The 17,453-nt window shown below is 49.0% G+C and overlaps 2 protein-coding genes across 2 annotated transcripts in view; one reads left to right on the top strand and one right to left on the bottom strand.

The window, feature by feature from the left end:
* DNAH1 (dynein, axonemal, heavy chain 1) overlaps positions 1–12,584 on the top strand; it is a 40,882-nt gene extending 28,298 nt beyond the window's left edge. The window contains 16 exon segments of the mRNA XM_009995831.1: positions 546–591; positions 1,688–1,710; positions 1,712–1,906; positions 2,172–2,429; positions 2,890–3,019; positions 3,541–3,618; positions 3,620–3,703; positions 3,705–3,721; positions 4,806–4,911; positions 5,979–6,092; positions 6,394–6,549; positions 7,016–7,102; positions 7,208–7,280; positions 11,264–11,439; positions 11,959–12,069; positions 12,579–12,584. Of these exon segments, the coding sequence (XP_009994133.1) occupies positions 546–591; positions 1,688–1,710; positions 1,712–1,906; positions 2,172–2,429; positions 2,890–3,019; positions 3,541–3,618; positions 3,620–3,703; positions 3,705–3,721; positions 4,806–4,911; positions 5,979–6,092; positions 6,394–6,549; positions 7,016–7,102; positions 7,208–7,280; positions 11,264–11,439; positions 11,959–12,069; positions 12,579–12,584 (1,660 nt within the window).
* Positions 12,585–12,643: 59 nt separating this feature from the next.
* LOC104387136 (HAUS augmin-like complex subunit 3) lies at positions 12,644–15,911 on the bottom strand. Its single transcript, XM_009995830.1, has 4 exons — positions 14,721–15,911; positions 14,115–14,554; positions 13,284–13,500; positions 12,644–12,877 (listed from the first exon to the last, which is right to left on the bottom strand). Exons 1-4 carry the CDS (start codon positions 15,909–15,911, stop codon positions 12,644–12,646), a joined length of 2,082 nt encoding a protein of 693 aa, XP_009994132.1.
* Positions 15,912–17,453: the final 1,542 nt, after the last annotated feature.

Here is a 17,453-nt window from a genome sequence, read left to right as displayed (position 1 = left end):
TGTTTTAATCATAAACCTGGGCAAGAAAAATGGGAATATGTCCCTGCAACTGAGTGTTATTTGTGAGGGTAACTAGATGGTATAGAATTTTGTTCTGTAGATACTGCAAGACTAAATTGACCTGATTACCACAACAGTCCCTTTGGGAGAGCACATTGTCCATGTGCCTGGATACGAAGACCAATGTGAACACTGACTTCCATGGACAGAAGAGGATGCCTTCACCATGAGACTATTACTAATGTCACTAATGTTATCTTATAATTTCCAAATCCTGGCTGCAACCAGGGCTTCCCAGCCACTGCAGATCTGTATGATGGTAACACATAATCAGGGCACTTGGTGATGTATCTTTCTTAATCACTGTATCTAGCTCTTTGTAGTAATGATTAGCTGCATTGCCTTGGTTATTCTCTTTGCTGCTTAAAACTAGAGTATAATAAGCTTACCTTTTTGACTAAATTATTTTGAAGTATTCAGTGAAGTAAGCCTCCTTTTTCTCTTGTCATCCGTGTCCTTTTTGTTGACCCTGTTGATTGGGAAAACGCTGCACAACCTCAGCTCCATAAATGCTTGGAGGACATTGCTTAGGTAGGCAAAGCTGGTGGCATGGCCCACCTTGGGAGAGCTGGTGTCATGGGCACTTGGGGGCGTGTTGAGATGTGGAGGAGTGTTCATACTGCTCTGGGGCAATGTGTCTCCTGGGAGGAGGCTGTAGGTGGATGGAGGGATTGCAAAGTGCTGCCTGCCCTCAAGTGGCACCCGAGCAACCTCACTTCAGACATTTAAAAGGCAGATCTCTGCCTATGAACTGGGCACCCTCAGTTGCCTTTTAGACAATGAAGGGAAAATAGGCATCTGCAAAGGGCAGCTCACAGAAATTCTCTGAGATACCTATCTTAGGAGGAGAGGACACTCCCTCTGGAGATGTCTGTCCATCCCATCATGGAGGCCAAGAGAAATAGCTCAAACTTAACTGTCTACTTGCAGTTACTTGGTTAGAATGCAGTTCTGCTCTTGCTGACAGCCTCAGGAGGGACAAGAAGTGAACAAACCTGAACTGAATTAAGTTTGTGGCTTCATCTTTACTTAGGACCCAGGGTCAACCCAGCTATTTTTCCCCTTTATTATTCCTAATAGACTTCAGACTCATGGCTAGTCACAGCTTATGCCACCACAATACTCAGACACTAAAACCAATCTCCTAGTCATTAGTTTGGGAAAATAGAAAGGAAATTGAGCTGCAAACCCGGTGCAAAGCCTTTGAAATAAATAAGGGGACTTGCAGTGATATGCTAGGGCATTGGAGAAGATGTTAAAATTTTGCCCTTAAAACCAGGCACTGTGACCTCAGGGAAAATGGTTTAAATCAACAGAATTGAACAGGAATCAAGAGTTTGATTCTTAGACAGGCAAAGAGAAATGTTCATCCTACCTGTAATTTGATTTGCTTCACTCAAGTTAAACCAACAATGTGAATCTCTTCTTCTCATACAATCATCCTCCATTTTTTGAAGAGGCCATTTTGCACAGGTCATACACTTTATCACTTGGTTGTCAAACCAAGCTGGGCACCAGATTTTTAATGAGCATTCACCACTTCAGCCTGACTGTCCCCTGGTGGGAGGAAGGCAGGGGTAGAAAAGAGATTCTCCATTCACATCTCCTGTTGTACTTCTTCCATTAGCTGCTGTTCCAGGAGGACCTGCAGGAACTCTGCTGACAGAGAAGAGATGAAGCTGATTGTTCCCATCTCTCCCAATGAAAATGTTGAGGTCTGGTTGCTGGAAGTTGACCAGTCCATAGAGGCCAGTGTATGGGACAACGTAGAAAGGTCACTTTGTACTTATCCAGAGGTAGGAGTTTTATCACAGACAGGCAGGTCTTGTATCTTGATTCCAGGCTTGCTATAGAGGTCACCGGTGATGATACTGCATCCTTTGTATCTGTTCTGTGTGTTTAGTTACACCTAATACCTGGGAGATACAGTGTCCTCAGCTCTGGGCCTCATGGTGGCTCTAACTCTTTCTTTTCACCAAACATGAAAATGGAGTAGGCAAAAGCCAGCTCTGAGCCAGCCCTGAATGTTTTTTTGCTTTCTGAGCAGTAATTTGTACCTCTGACAAGAGAAGAGGCAGAAGCTGCCAGGACACAGACCTGGGCTTAGCAAGCCCTAAGTTTGATTGCCTTGTGCTAGTGCATCCTGGCTCCTCGGGACATGGATGTGTTTCAGAGAACTTTCTTTTCCTTACCTGTCTGGGTGATTTGATTGTCCTGGTTTTTGGAAGATTGTCTAAGATACAGTGAGCAGTGTTGTCAGTGTTGTCAGCTCTTCCTGTGATTGAGGTCCATGCCATGGATGTTGCAGCCAAGCTGACTGAGGAGAACACGACAAGCAAGAGTGAGGTTGAGTGGATCTCCCAGCTCAGGTAGGAACCACACCTTTTGAACCTCACCTGGCCTCCCTTGCCAGTCTTCATTCTCCTTACCCTGCCCCTTGCCCAAGAAGGAGTGTGATAGTCTGTAAGCAGCATTCATGAGTTGCCTCTGATATCCCTTTGAGGAGTGGGAGTGCAGGCTGCTCAGGGTGCCAGTTCTAAGGCAACTGAGACAGACCTAGTGCTGATGGCATCCACTGGGCAATACAGACTAAGCCACACCTGTGTTTCACAGCCTCACTGAGAAAGGCCCTGCCCCTTGCCCAAGAAGGAGTGTGATGCTTGATATAATACCTAATTGCAGGTCCTGTGAGAACTGTCTACTCTCTTGTGTTACTTATAATTACTTCTCTGGAGAGGTCTCCAGACCTGCAGGCTGTAGTCTTATGAGTTGCTGTGCTGTCTGCCAACCAGTGTTCCTCTTTCTGATGTCATGTTCTCTCATCATTAGATACAACTGGACCAGAGGGAACCTGAACCTTGGAGCTGTCAATGCTGAATTTATCTATGGCTGTGAACATCTGGGCAACAGCAGCCATCTGGTTATCATGCCTCTCACTGACAGGTAAGGAGATTGTTTTGTGTATCTTCTTTTATATATTTATTTCCGGATTAACAAGCCTCATTTGGGATTAAACCAAGGATCTGACCATGCTGTTCTCATGTATGTAAATAGAAACCATTTGTACAGTAAAGAACTACCTGAGACAAGGGCATAGGAGCAACCTGGCATTGGTTCTACTGTGTTCCTAGTGATCAGTGCTCAGATGCATGGCTTTTCCTCTCTTGATTCTCAATGCAGTGCTGTAACTGAGATAGAGAATGCCCACCTGATAGCTCAGGAGCTCTTCTACAAACCAGTGGAAGCAGCAGCAATAATAGTTACACCCTTTTATAACTGTCCTTTTCCTGGAGAGTGAATTTGTAGCCAGTGGCAGAAGGATTTATCCATGCAGGCCCCCATGAATACTAATCAAGGCCATATCTTTAACTCCATATCTCATAGCTAACTGCATATCTAAGCAGTTCTGCAAAGTAATGAGGGATGGATTCTTACCTGTGTCCAGCTGGATAGATCATATGTCTCCCCTACTGAAATCAGTATCCCACAGGAGCTCTGCACCTGAAATTTGGAGGGGCACCTGCAGAACCAGCAGGAGGAGGCAAAACAGAAAAAAGCAAAAGACCTGGGGAAAACACTAACAATCCAAACTGTTGTGTTCAGCTGCTCCAACCAGCTTGACTTTATGGCAGTGGGAAGGTTTATTCAAGGGAGTAGCCAGGTACAATGAAATGCTGTATGTCATCATCCAAGAGTGGGTAGGGATACTGGCCACTGGGAGTTGGTGGGTATTTTTCATATCAGCCCAGAAGGACAAGCAAAACCCTAATAAGGGGGTTATTTTGTTCCAGAATGAGCAAAGTTATTAAATTGCTGCAAGAAGGGAGAGACAGTTGAGCCAATTAAAAAAAAAAAAAAAAAAAAAAAAAAAAGAGGAAAAGCAGATGAAAAAAAAAAAAAAAAAAAAAAAAAAAAAAAAAAAAAAAAAAAAGGATAAAGAGAATTCTGTTCATTTAAGGCAAAATTAAAATGCTTTGCACCAAGCCACTGTTAGACACCTGTGCAAATGTTTGCAGCTCTGGCTGTTGTTTTAATATCATACACTTTGGGCTGAGATTCAGCCCAGAAGCTGCTTAATCTTTAGGAGAGACTCTGCTGAGTGTATCCAGAGCTGAGCAGCCAGGAGACACTGCTCTAAGCCCTGAGGGAGCCTCTCAGAGAAGCTTCTCTCTTCTCTACATTTCAAACAGAGCTGGTCCAATTAGTCTGTTGCACACTGGTGAATCTGAATTAGTTACTCCAGCAAAAGCTGATACTCTTTTCTCAGATGTTTTCTTTGTAAGTAATTTAACTTCTTTCTCAAACCATGCCTTGTGGGAAGAGCACCATCCTCATATATGTGCTTCCATCTTTATAGCAGTCTTCTAGGCTCTGAAAAATGGTCTTAAGACATGTCTAAATTGTACCTGCTATGCTTATTGCTCAGGTACAAAAGAGGAATTCAGTGTGACATTTCTCTCAAGCCCAAATCTGTATCATGCAGAATTTGGCCGAGGCTGTAGGATCAGACATTGCCATGATCTTGCAGGGACCATCCTCCTCCACTCATCACATGGGCTGGGATGTGTAGTTGGGATGAGGAACTACAGCCCCTTCCATTGTGTCACTACCTGCTGTGGGCCCTTTTAGGTTCACTTCTTGTCACTGAGCTGCTTCTCCAGTAGAAGGATTTATAGTTTCTAGATCTGGCTGAACTTCTGGCTGCAGGTTTGCTCCTGACTCATCATCTCTCCTTCCTTGCCTAGCACTGGTGCATGGGCTGGCTTTGATCAGTCCAACCATATTGATATCGAGGTGCTGGCTGTGGTGGCCCAGCAGATCACAACCCTTCAGAAGGCACAGGAGCAGAGGGTACTTAATGAACATGCAGATGCAAAGGCAGACAAAATACTCTTCACTTGAGCTAGTTGAGGCAAGTCCTTGTCTTTGCATACATCTTCACAAAGGACCAACTTCACTGCTCAGGGACAACTCAGACAGACATACTTGAACCTGAAGAGGCATGACCAATGCCCAAGCTGTGGTGCATTATATCAGGCCATTACCTATTCAGCATCCTGGGTGGGTTTTGTAACCTCACCCTCATCTGTGCTGCCACCACTGCCCACAGTCTCACGTCTCAGCTTGAGCTGCAGTGCCAGCAGACTTCAGAGAGGGAGACACTCCAATACAGATCCATTCAGCTGATACAAACAGGAGCTGCAGTAAAAGCAGACAATGTTCTGCCATCAGCTGCTCAGCACCACATTTGTCTAAATGTGTTATCCAAGTTTTATTGGATTCACAAAACCCAATATGTGCAGGAAAATGCATCCTCATGGACACAGAGTTGCAACGAAAGTGAATCCTTGGCTCTACATGGAGACTCAGCTGTCAGCTACCCTAGCAGCCAGCCTCTGCTTTGTTCTCTGGAGACTCAGAGGGGTTAAGACCTGAATCTCCTTGACTTTGGCTTGGAATTAGAAATTTGCTGTCCTCAAATTCTTCTGCATTACTTTATCCCCCATCTAAAATTACAACCACACAGCTTTAAAAAGGATTTAGATTTCCTTTTGCCTTCTCTACCACAAATTAATTCAGGTCCAAACTCTACTGCAGAATAAGTGGAAAGATGTTTGTTTACAGCTGAAGGGATAGAAGTCTGTTCAAGAGAAGAAAAAAAAATTATTTAAAAAAAATCCTATCAGTAAATCTTCCATGAGCACAGTTTCTTAAACAGGGGGAAACATTGTTGGTAATACTGGACTCCTGCTGTGGGGCCAGATTGAGTCACTACAGTTGAGGGCAGCTGTGTGTGTCTGTGCTTGATAATTTAACTACTGAAAGACATTGTTTTCCTCTTGGAAGCTTCTGCTACATTATTTAATTTGCAGGTCAGGCTCAGCTCTATGAGGATTATTGTATTTTTTATTTTCTAGGTGGATCACTTTGTGTTTGAAGGCACAGAGATCCCACTGGTCCCATCCTGTGCAGCCTTCATCACAATGAAACCAGGGTGTGTGGGACGTACTGAACTGCCCAAGAACCTCGAGGCAGGGAGGGAAGACTGCAGGGAACAGGGGTGACACAGATACTGGATGCTGCCCAGGCCACCAGTGTGTCCATGGCAAGGATTAGAATGTGATGCTTTTGTAAAGTTTCTAGGATATTTTTGAGATTGGTATCACATCTGTAAGCAAATGGCACTCTGCAGACAGTCTGGCAGGTGCCAGACACACTCATGCTGTGTCATCTAAACAACCTGGGGTAAATACTCAGCCTTTTCAGTTTGCTGGAAAAAGCAAAAAAAAACCCAACCGTGTTTTGATCTTATGTTGGAACTGGATGTTTCAGGCTCTCTTCTGTCCTGTGACTATGATGGTCCCTGATTACTCTGTGATTGCTGAGATCTCACTCTACTCTTTTGGGTTTAATGAAGCCAAAGTCCTTGCAAAGAAGCTCACCACAACATTCAGACTATTGTCAGAGCAGCTCAGCAGCCAGATAGATGCCTTAATGTCCATGAATGTTTTTCAAGTGTGAGGCTTTCTCAGCCTAGACACAAAGTATGTGGATGGTTCTCTTGGTGCCTTGTGACAGCACATCACCAAAAGGTCATCATCTGCCTCCCTTCTTTCTAACTCTCATTCTCCTCCTGTCTTGCTTTCACCTTCAGTCTTAGCTGGGATTGGTCCTTGGCAGGACCATTGAGCAGCTCTGCCTGCTTCTCCCACCACCTAGGATTTTTGATCATCCAGTTATTGTCTCCTTCCTCACCCATAGTCTGTACAGCTGAGGACTAGTTAGTTGTCTGAAGGACCCATAGAGTAGACTTGGATGAAGGAGCAGTTGTTCTGGAGGCATAACTCTCTCATTTTTCTTCTCTCACTTGCTAACTGAGTGCATGCATAGGCTCACTCTTGCTTAGGTGATGCTTCTGTATCTGATGACATTGTTTCCTCTGTGCCTTTTCCAGGATCACTATAACTTTGGGATGAGAGCTGTGAAGACTGTCATCTCAACAGCTGGCAACCTCAAAAGAGAGAATCCTACTATGAGTGAGGTAAATGTGCTTATACTTCACACTGTCATAGACTTACGTGGCCTTTTCTGTAGCCATGTAAGAGAGGCAGGATCTCTGAAGTTCTGAGTTCTTAAATCTTTGCAGGAGCTGACCTGCCTGTGGGCTATCAGGGATGCCAGTGGACCAAAATTCCTGCAGGGCAACCTCAAGCTTTTCAGTGATATCTCCACAAGCTCCCTCTGGGCCTGGGCTTTTAGTCCAGTGCTCTGTGCTAGAAAAGAGACAGCTGGTCCTAGACCCACCCTGCATCATCTTCCTCTACAAGTTTTGTGACTAAGTGCATCCAGCTCTATGAAACCACTGTGGTTTGTCATGGCCTTATGCTGGTAGGGCAAACAGGCTCTGGGATGGTGAAGGTATCACTGGGACACTGTGCTGGCCCCAGCAAACCATCACCTACCTAGTGATGCAGAGGGTTAAGCTTCACAGAAAACTCATGCTCCAGCATTCCCAGCTTCTCTCGGTAGTCAGGAGACCAAGATGCTGCCTTTTAGTACTGACTTATAGCCGTGGGGAAATATATTAGTAGCTCTCTCTTTTGAGCTGAGAGATTAGATTGAGGCCTGTTAGCTCTGCTGCAAATTTCTAAGGCTGAGGCAGACTTTGACACCTCGAGATGCTTCAAGCTTCCTGCACAGGAGATCTGACTTCCTCTCCCCTGCACAGAGAGTGCTTTATTTCCATGAGTACAGCCAGACATCCCCTTACTATGTTGCTGTCCTTCCCTGTGTCTCCCTTCTCACTGCCTTTGAGTGCAGTTGCTGTGAGAGCAAGTCACTTTGCTGTCACAGAGCTGTGGCAGTTTTAGGTCCCTTGCTCTCCTGCTTTTGCACAGTTATGAAGTCCTGGCAGCTACAATGACATCACTGAGAGCTCAGCCTGCAGCCAGTGGTGGGAATTACAAAGCAGTCAGCTGCTTCGTGCTGAATCCCAAATCCCTCACAATGGGCCAGCTTTATGGAGAGTTCAGCCAGCTAATGCCTGAGTGGTAAAGGACAAAACCTGCTCTCCTTCCTTCCAGACGGGAAACGCTTTTCTTCTGGTCTGGAGCATCTTCTCTTCAAGGCTGAGAACTATTTAGGGTAGTGGCATAAAACCAGAAGTGATGAAGTCCTTATCCTCTCTGAGCTCCAGGAGCCAGTCACGGCGATTTAAGCTGACATCTTTCATTGTGTGCTTGGCCCAGCTGCCAGCACATGCCCAGACAGTTACTGCAGCTCAGCTCGCAGCATTAACTGCATAACAAGGAATAATTGGATTGCTTGGAGCTCATGCCCCTGCTCTAAGATATAGCAGCTCAAAAACACTTGCTTTGCTTCTGAAGAAAAGTGACCTCTGTACTGCACACTTGGATTGTTCTGTATGAATACACTGGTGGCCTTGAATGATGAGGAGTCACTTTCAGGCATAAAGAGGCACTTCGTGCCCGTTACCAGGGCTCCTGCTTGCTTACATGGTTTGGAAGGAAGAACCAATAGCCCATTTCCCCTCCTGACAGCCAGGTCCTACTGTTTATGTTTCCATATGTGACCTGAGGTTGACTTTGCAGCTCACTTCATTCAGAAGCAAAGACGTTCGGTGTGGATCTCCCTGTGTCCCTGCCACCCACCACTAGCTCAGGTGCAGAGCTAAAGACTGTTCTGTAAAACAAGGGCAACTAAATAAATATGAAACTAACTGCCTCTACAGAGAGAAGAGGCAAGTAAGTGTTGCTGATGCTGAGACCTAGGGCTTCCCTACTGGTGCATCCCTTCCCTCTGGTGCATCTTTGCTGAAGGACATTTCATAGGTTATTCCAGTTAAGCTTGACAGTTTATTTATGATGTGACTCTACCCGAGGGCAGCACAGAGACACATTGACATGACAGAAAGAAAAATACAGCAGTCATGTAAAATGTATTTGCACACAAATCCATCTGTTTTAATCAGCTGGGCTTTAGAACAGACTGTTTTCCCTTCACCCCTGTAACAATACCCTGAAATTCACTGGCACTATAAAAATAACACATAATTCTTTAATAATGGGAGTAGAGTCCAGAGCTTGAACAGAAATTGTTCTCCAGGTTTTCACGTACAGATTAAGTTCTTGCTGCCAACAGCCAGCATTCCTTGTGTGTCTGCTCTGCTGTTGACCAGCTCCAGCACCAACTGGGTTCACAGGCAGCTGAGGATGGGGAGCTTCTGCTATAAAGAGGGCAGAGTAATGCTCTTTAGCCTGGATTCATCCTCATAATCTACAGTTGCCCAACTGAAGCATGTGAATTAGCAGAGTAGCTGTCCTGCGTCTCCCTTTACACTTGGTGGAGAAAACGGCATTCCAGAGAGCAAATAACCTGCCTGGGACCTGAACTGGATGCTAGCAAGGCCTGTTTGCTTCTCACTGAGGACAGAGGCATTAAAGGGAAGCTTGGTATTTTATAGTTGGATGACATGAAGTCCAGATCATAATGCCCAAAGAAATTGTTTCATGGTGCCACTCAGGCTGAGCTGTATGTCTCAGTAAAAGAGAGAAGGAGGTGGACCTGGACATTTTGTCTGTGCCAGGGGACCTCCTGGATGGGGAAGGAATGCTGTCACCACTTCAGCTACCTCACTCTCACTGAGATGCAGGACAGCAGCAAGAGGCTATCTCCTCTACCTCCTTGGCAGCTGGATGGGTAAGTTCTACAGACAACTGCCACCTTCTCCTCATGTTATAGGTCATCCCAATGGTAATAGAGTTCGGAAGGGGAGTAGTTAATACTGATGATCTGATCAAAGTATTGGAAGCTGGAATTTGCATTAGCTCCTTGGAGGTGCTGTTGGGGGAAGTGTTGTTTGGATGTGAGCAAACAGAGCTCATAGACTCTTTAGTCTCGGGGCCAAACTCTGCTGGTGCAAATCAGCAAACTTCACCTTTGGCTCTCACAGTTTCATACAGGACCCTCTAGCCCGGGCCTTTCAAAGGGGATTTTGTTTGTGATGGATGATGCAGATATCCTTCCACTCAGCAGGTAAAGCAGTAACTGGGGGTTTTTTTGTCTCTTTCTGGCTGGACTCCTAGGAAAAAAAAAGTTAGAGATCCAGTGCATAAGTAATAGGAGAAAGATGAGAGAGAGAGAGAAGCTGATGGGCACAGCATGGTGTAACTTACCTGTGCTTTCAGCAGACAGACACTTGCCCAGACAACAGCCTTCTGTGGAAGCAGAGCCTTCTGTTAGTCTCCATCTGCTGCAGCCTGTGGCAGCGGAGCAGGGTGGGTCTAAGCATGGTGCTACAGCCATCCAGAAAAGAGGGTTCATTTGGAGTGACATGAGCCCTCTTCTGTTTGACAGGCTGGGAAATTTAGGATCAGCTTTGCAAATGTGCCCTCATCTGCAAGTCTGCCAGTAGGAAGGAGTGAGAATGGTGAGCTATGAGAGAAGCAAAGCAGAAGTTTCTGAGTGCTTGTGATATTCACAAGCACCAGTACCTGACTGGGAGCTCAGGGGCACACAAACATCTAGCTGTGATTATAAAAGAAACTAAAGAACTTTGGAAATAATGCAAAAAAAGTGCAACATGCTAGGATGTCACAGGGCTCTACTTCCCCAGGAGTCTTTGTAATGAACTTAATTGGGAGGGGGGAAAGAAAAAGAGTATTTTGTGCTCTAAAACTGGCAGCTGTCTTTAAATCTTGCCAGACTGTTGCATAAGGAATTCTGTGACTTTACACTTGCTGAGCTTGGGGAGTCTCAGGGTAGTTTAGCTAAGGGGGCACTCGCACCTTCTTGCTTAAAAGTAGCAGAGACTCCACTGTGGGAGTGTAAGGAGGGAGAAGGAAAAACTGTCTGGAGTATTTCAGGCACCAGTTACGTGTCTGGCAGTGTCTCTCCTGGGCGTGCATCAAGTCCTAACATCACAGAATGGTTGGGATACATTCTTCCCACATCTGGTTCCCTTTTTTTGGAAACTCATTGGCAAACTGTCCACTGCAGTGAGCAGGTGCTTGGTCACATCCCCACACAGTCTCTGCAGAAGACAGAAGAAGAAAAGTGTGTTCCTGGCCAAGTCCTAGCAACACCTGGGCTTCTCAGTGCCACCTGTCTGCTCTGCTAGGACCTTCTCAACCCAGAGTCACCACCTTGGCATCCTCTCCACCTTCCTTTGTCTCTGCAACAGGAGCACTTGCAGTCAAAGACCTGAATGAGCCCTTGGTTAGTGCCAGTCTCTGTGTGTATCCCACCAGCATATCCCAGCTGCTGCCCACATCAGCAAAGTCACATTACACCTTCAACCTCAGAGACCTCTCCAAGGTATTCCAGGGCCTGCTCATGGCTGAGCCTGGCAAGACTGAGGTGAGTTCTCCCATCAGCACAGCCATGCCATTGCCACCCAGGGGAAGACCAAAAATATTCCAGTTAATACCTGGCCTTTCATGTTGAAGCTGTGGTATTTGTGATGTTCATTGAAGGTGGTGACCTTCCCTTTGACTATATTGCCTAGTAACATCTCTTTTCTGTATGCCTTTCCCTCAGCCCTATTGGAGAAGTCTTCTGCACATGCTTGAGCCAGTTCCCCGCTCCTGTGAACTGCTGTCTTATCAACTGGTTTGATGAGTGCCCCTGCTGAAGACCTGCAGTGTGTTGCCTCCTCCTTCTTGCACCAGGTCCTGCACATTGGTGCCAGATGTCAGTGGGATGGTAGGTGCCACACTCAGCACAGCTCCTGTATGCTCAGTCTGCTGTCTCTCTAGACACACAGACAACAGGTTCTGCCAGGGCCAGATTTTTTTTGGAAGTTTGAGTCTGTAACGGCTCTAAAAGAATGATGATCCCCTGCTGCCTGTGCTCCCTGGCTCTGCTTTGCTCCCACAGCTCCTGCAGACAGCAGAGGACGTGGTGAGGATGCAGGAAGAGCTGGAGCCCGCCCGCCCTCTCCTGGCGCAAGTAGCCAAGGACACAGTGGCAACCATGGAGCAAATGCAGGTACCACTGCACTCCAAGCCTGGCTGCTCAGACTGGACACAGGGCTTGGGGAGGCTTGGGGAGACTGTACCAAATCCTGCTTGATCTGACAGTAAAATAGATAGTCAGGGAAAGGAGGTGATTCTGAGCTGGGCAAGTAACAGCTGTGGCAGGGAAGGACAGGCTTACTGCTCTGCAAGTGTGAATAACAGACCTTTTTATTCCCCACAAAACCATACAGAACTCCTTTTCCCAGAAGGTGGGGCAAGACACAGACAGTGTCACTTCACTTGTCCCCATCACCCAAACTCTTGTGGAGTTGGCATGAAAAGTCTCCTGTCTATACAAGGCTTCCAGTGCCAACTCTTGAGATGCATCAATTTCTTACACATCATCTAACCCACCCAGCAGCTTCAGAAACTCTTAATTTAAGGAATCAGCTCCCTGCTTCTATTAAGCCCAGCTGCTGAGCCATGACCCAAGTCACCTGTGAGTGAAGCCAGGACCACCAGAGTTCTCTCCCAATCCAGGATTAGTGACCCAGCCCAAACAAGAGGACATCACTTGTATGGCAGGGAGCGAGGACCCTTTTGACCTACTGGGCAGCTCCATCAGTGGAGGAAGCTGACACCTGCTTCTCCAGCTCTTCCACCACCTCTCTCAGCCGATCCTCATTGCAGTAAAAGTAGACGTAGAGGCTGCGCTGCGCCCGCAGGAGGGGGCTCTCCAGGGCCCTGCGCCTGGCAGCCAGCTCGCTCAGGAGCTCTGCCAGCTTTTGGTACAGGTCGTCCTGCATGGTGGTCAGTTGCTGCATCAGCTCGGTCATCTCCTGAGGGGAAGAACCCAAACACATGTCAACGTGCGGAAAGGGGGATTTCCTCCCACCTATGGAACAGCTCAGCCCATCACAAACTGCTCCCCTGGCTCAGGCCTCCAAACACATCCGTCCAAGGAACAGAGGTAGCTCTACTGGGCCACCTTGGCTAACACCCCAACCTCTACACTGAACAGCACGTGTGAAGCACAGCTAGAATCACCTCTGACAGAGGTAGCTCAGCAGAGGCTGCTGCCTCGCTCACAGCATTGGGACAAGGCAAGGATCAGACCAGCCTCCTCTCCCTGGGCGGACTGGGAGGCACTAAGTTCTCCCCCTGCACCCTGGGAAGGTGGAACAGAGGGGTCTGACTTCCAGCCCCTGCCACCCAACAAGGCCTGGTGGAGCAGTTCTTGCTTACTGGAGAGGACAGCTGCAACTGGTTGGAGCTGTTGTACAGCAGCCGGTAGAGCTGCTCTGTGGAGGACTCCAGGGCAGGGAGCTGGGATGTAGGAGCTGCCAGCTGTGCCTCCAGTGCCCTCTGGTCCTGAACCAGCTGGGAGCACCGGGCTGCTAGGGCCTTATAGCTGCGGAACTGCTGCACACTCTGGTCTTGTCCCATCAGCACGTCCCAGAGCCTGCAGGAGGGAACAGCCAGCCAAAGGTGTGAGCAGCGGGGCAGTGATGAGGAAGAAGGGGTCAGGGGACACTGTGCTGTGGGACTGGGATGCAAGCAGGTGTGGGGCAACAGCCCCTCCTGGTGAGCAACCCATGTACTGGAGATCTAGGAAGACCAACATGAAGGACTGGGCTGGCTCAAGAGCCAGTCAGGGACTCCCTGCTGGCAGACATCAGCACCCAGTATTCCAGAGAATCCCCTGCCAGTACAGGACACTCAACCAGATAAAGTTCTTGCTCCAAGCATCTTATGCTTCCTTCTGGCCCAGCTCTCCTCCTCCACGGCTGAACATGCCTCTACACTCTCCTACCTTCACATCCTAGGAAAACATCTGTTTTCCATATTCACTACCTTCTTCAAGCCCACACTTTGCTGTATCAGCCCTAGTCAGCCAGGAAGAAGCAGTTGCCATCTTCTGGGGCATTTCACACCACTGTGGAGTGAGGCTGACTCTGCACTGGCAGAGGAGCACTGCTAGACTGCCTATCAGCTCGGGTCTGCTGTGTGCCTCCCCCCTTCCCACGCCACCTCCTCCACCTCTAGGTTGCCCCTCACGCACACACGTGTCCTTACCGCAGAGCAGTGGGGTCTGTGGCATCTACCCATGTGCGTGAACAGCTGTTCCAGGAGGAGCTGGCATCTTTGAAGTAGTCCTGCTGCTTCTTCAGCCTGGCCTGGGCTTCCCTCATGTCAGCTGCCATCTTCCCCAGCTGAGCAGCCTTCTGCTCGAGCTCCTTTCTCTCCCGTTGCAGCTGGAGCTCCAGCAGATCCAGGCGGCTCCGCTGGCCCAGCAGCCACGCAGCCGCCTCCTTCTGCCTCCGGGCAGTGTCCTCCAGCCCCGCAGCCTCCAGGCTGAGCTTCCTCTGCAGGACAGGCAGGCTGGAGAGCCGGGCCTGTGCCTGCAGCAGGGGTGGCAGCTGGTGGTTCAGGATCTGCACGATGCTGCAGCGCAGGATGTGAAGCTGCTTCTGGTGCAGGGGGGCCTGGCTGCAGAGCTCTGCCCTGGCTGCCTGCTGGGCAGGGGGAGACAGGACAGGCTGGGGGCAGGGGGCACAGCCTGGCTCTGCCAGCCCCTCCTGCCATGTCTGCTGTGCTCCAGCGTTGGACAGGAGGGGCTGCCTGCAGCCCGGGCAGACCCTGCCACAAAGGGTGGTGGAGGGAATGGAGTGTTGGCCTTACCTGGTTCTTCTCAAGAGCTTCCAGAGTCTTCTGGGCCCACTCCAGCGCAGCACAGTTGCCTTCCACTTTTGCTGACATGACTATAACCTCCCTCTGGGCACAGATATGTGCTTTCTCTATTCGGCTCAGCTCCTTCCAGACACTGTCTTGGTCCTTCAGTAGCTCATCACCATCAGTCCCAAGGCTTTCTGGCACCATTTTGTGCTTGGTGTCCATTTTCTCTGTGGCTTTCTTGCTGCCATCTCTCTCCTCTTCATCCTCCATGCTCAACATGTCTCTCCCATTGCTGCCCTCCACTAGCAGCTCTGCCATGGAGTCTTGGACCAGCGTTCCTTGACTTACCGGTACTACCCCCAATGGTGTCTTTGCACACTCTTGATATGGAGCTTCTCTTCTTTCTGGTATTTCCTGGTCTAAGTTCATTTGTGTCCCAGACTCCAGCTTATCCTTCTCACCCTGAGCATCTGAAGCCTGGACACACCCTGGTAAGACCTCCTGGTTTAACTTCTCAAACACATCAGTGGCCTGTTGTTCTAGCTCCATGTAAGGGCCCAGATCCATCTCACACAGCAGTGCTGGTGGCCGGCCTTTCCCCACGTCCCCGTACCACTCTGCCAGTTGCTTTGCATCCTTGATGATCTGTCTCAGGACAGCACTCATTTGGAAGAACTCCAGTTCCAGGTCTATCTGAGCCTTCTTCAAGTCCTGCTTCACTACTTTGTCCTTCTCCTCCAAACACCTCAGCTGCTCCTGCAGCTTGGCCACCCAAACCTGCAGCTTGTTGTACCGCCAGAGCTGACGGTCACGATAGTCCTGAAGCTCCTGAAGCTCCTGCTGCAGGGCCTCCAGAGAGGAAGCCTCATCATCTGGTACCACACTTGGGAGCTGTGGCACCTGGAGGCACAACTGCAATGCCTGCTCAAGGGCATCACCTTCCAGGATGGGCTTTCCTGCAGCCAGCAGGGCCTCATAGGCCTCCACCTCAGCTGGGGTCAGCACGTGCTCCTCGGTCACTGTGCTGCAGAACCACTCAAGGAACTGCCTTGTCTGAGGGCAGTCAAAGAGCCAGTCGAAGTCCTTCTCACAGAGGGTGTCTGCATGGGGGTAGACCAGCCTCAGCGTCGCCATGAGCTGTGCCCCTTTGTTGGCTGTGTCCAGTGGGAAGTCATGGGATTGTCTGTGACTGGACATGGCAAGGATGGTCAGCACTAGAAGGGAAAAAGCAGGAATCACCCTGGTCTGCGTTATGAAAGGAGTCAAGTCCAAAAAGGTGGCAGGAGAAAAGCTAAGCTGCAAGGTGAATGATTACTGGAAACCAGGCAGAGGCCTTCTCCAGGAGCCAGGGAAGTTCCTGAACAGCCTGTTGAAGTACAATAAGGTAAGTGGTGACACAAAGAAGCTGCGACCAGGGATTAGGTGCTGCCTCACCAAGACCCATCTCACAGCAATGAGAAGTACTGCATAGCCAAGGAGGAGCTTGAGATCCCTCCTGGATCTCCAAAGGCTGCACAGGGTCCCGTTTGAGTGGAAACAGGAGGGTTTAGATGCTCACAGCAGCTTAGCTGCACCTAAAGAAAGACTATGGTGGTGCTTCTTGTGGCAGGGACACCACCACAAAACACTGTGCAAGGAGTGGCTGAGACAGCTGTGAGGAAACAACATTCCTCACACCAAGGAGACAAACCTGATCACTCTTGGAGACCCCATGGAAATCCATTCCTGGAGAGCAAGTTGCAGAAAAACCCAGCACTTGAGGCTGAGGGTGCCTTGGAAAAAGGCTAAAACACTTGACTCACCACTCACTAGGATCACCTGTTACAAAGGACAGACCCCAAACCAAAGAGCTCAGTCACATCCAAGGATCTCCTCACTGCAGAGCTGGAACTGCTGCTGCAGCTCCTTGTGCAATGAGCAGGAGAGGACCTGGCAGCTTCCAGGGCAGCAGCTCTGAGGCCATCAGAGGCTTCACCTTTACAAACCACAGGCTTAGAGCCAAGCCCTGGGCCATAACCTGCCCAAGCACCTTCCATGGCTCAGCTGCTTCAGGCAGAGCTGCAGCTCTGGGCTCAGCTGCTGCTAGAGGAACCCTCACCACAATCCTCAACCACATCAGGACCACACGGGGTCCAGGGCAGCAAAGGCTTCCCTCTGGTCAGCTGCATTGTGCTACCAGTTGTTCCAACAGCTTTTTCTACCTCATTAGGTTGCTGGTTTACCCAAGGACACCCTGTCTGTGGAGAATGGGATAACACAGGTCTCCCAGCACTGGACTTACTACTTAGATCCTCAAGGATGAGCAAACAAGTGGAGCAAGAATCTGGTAAGAGCTGCTGGGAGGAAAGCCAGGTCCACCAGGTTAGGGGAAGCAGCTTTTTGTCAGGAGCCATGCAGAGCAGTCTCAGGCTTTGGGCTCCAAAGCTGCAAGACCCTACACTGTCCCAGCCCAGCCTACCCAGCACCAAACAGGCTCCACATCCCTAGTCATCCCAGGGAGATTTCCCTGCTTGGGACAAGCAGCACAGGGCAGGAGGGCCCCTGCTATAAGCTAGTGGGGATCAGATTCCCACTCTAGCTCTCCACCAGCATCCTGGGGGCCTTATATCCTTCACCACACCCTAAAAACACAGTCCAACACTAGCATCTCCCCTAAAAGCCTTTAGGATCCCTAGGACAGAAGGGATCAGAGCATTACCTGGCTAGCGAGCACAATTCCTGCTGCCAGAGTGCTCCGGA

The sequence above is a fragment of the Chaetura pelagica genome, unplaced genomic scaffold (genome assembly GCF_000747805.2).
Source record: "Chaetura pelagica isolate M959 unplaced genomic scaffold, ChaPel_1.0 scaffold114, whole genome shotgun sequence".
NCBI lineage: Eukaryota > Metazoa > Chordata > Aves > Apodiformes > Apodidae > Chaetura > Chaetura pelagica.
The sequence above is the reverse complement of the archived record's forward strand: the minus strand, read 5'-3'. Positions and strand labels throughout refer to the sequence as shown.

Excerpts from the sequence above, each read along its gene's own strand:
- LOC104387136 (XM_009995830.1), bottom strand. The coding sequence starts at position 15,911 with ATGTCCAGTCACAGACAATCCCATGACTTCCCACTGGACACAGCCAAC. Across the intron at positions 13,501-14,114 it reads ACAGACCCCACTGCTCTGCG|GCTCTGGGACGTGCTGATGG; the intron begins GTAAGGACACGT and ends TCCCTCCTGCAG. Across the intron at positions 12,878-13,283 it reads AGTTGCAGCTGTCCTCTCCA|GAGATGACCGAGCTGATGCA; the intron begins GTAAGCAAGAAC and ends TCTTCCCCTCAG.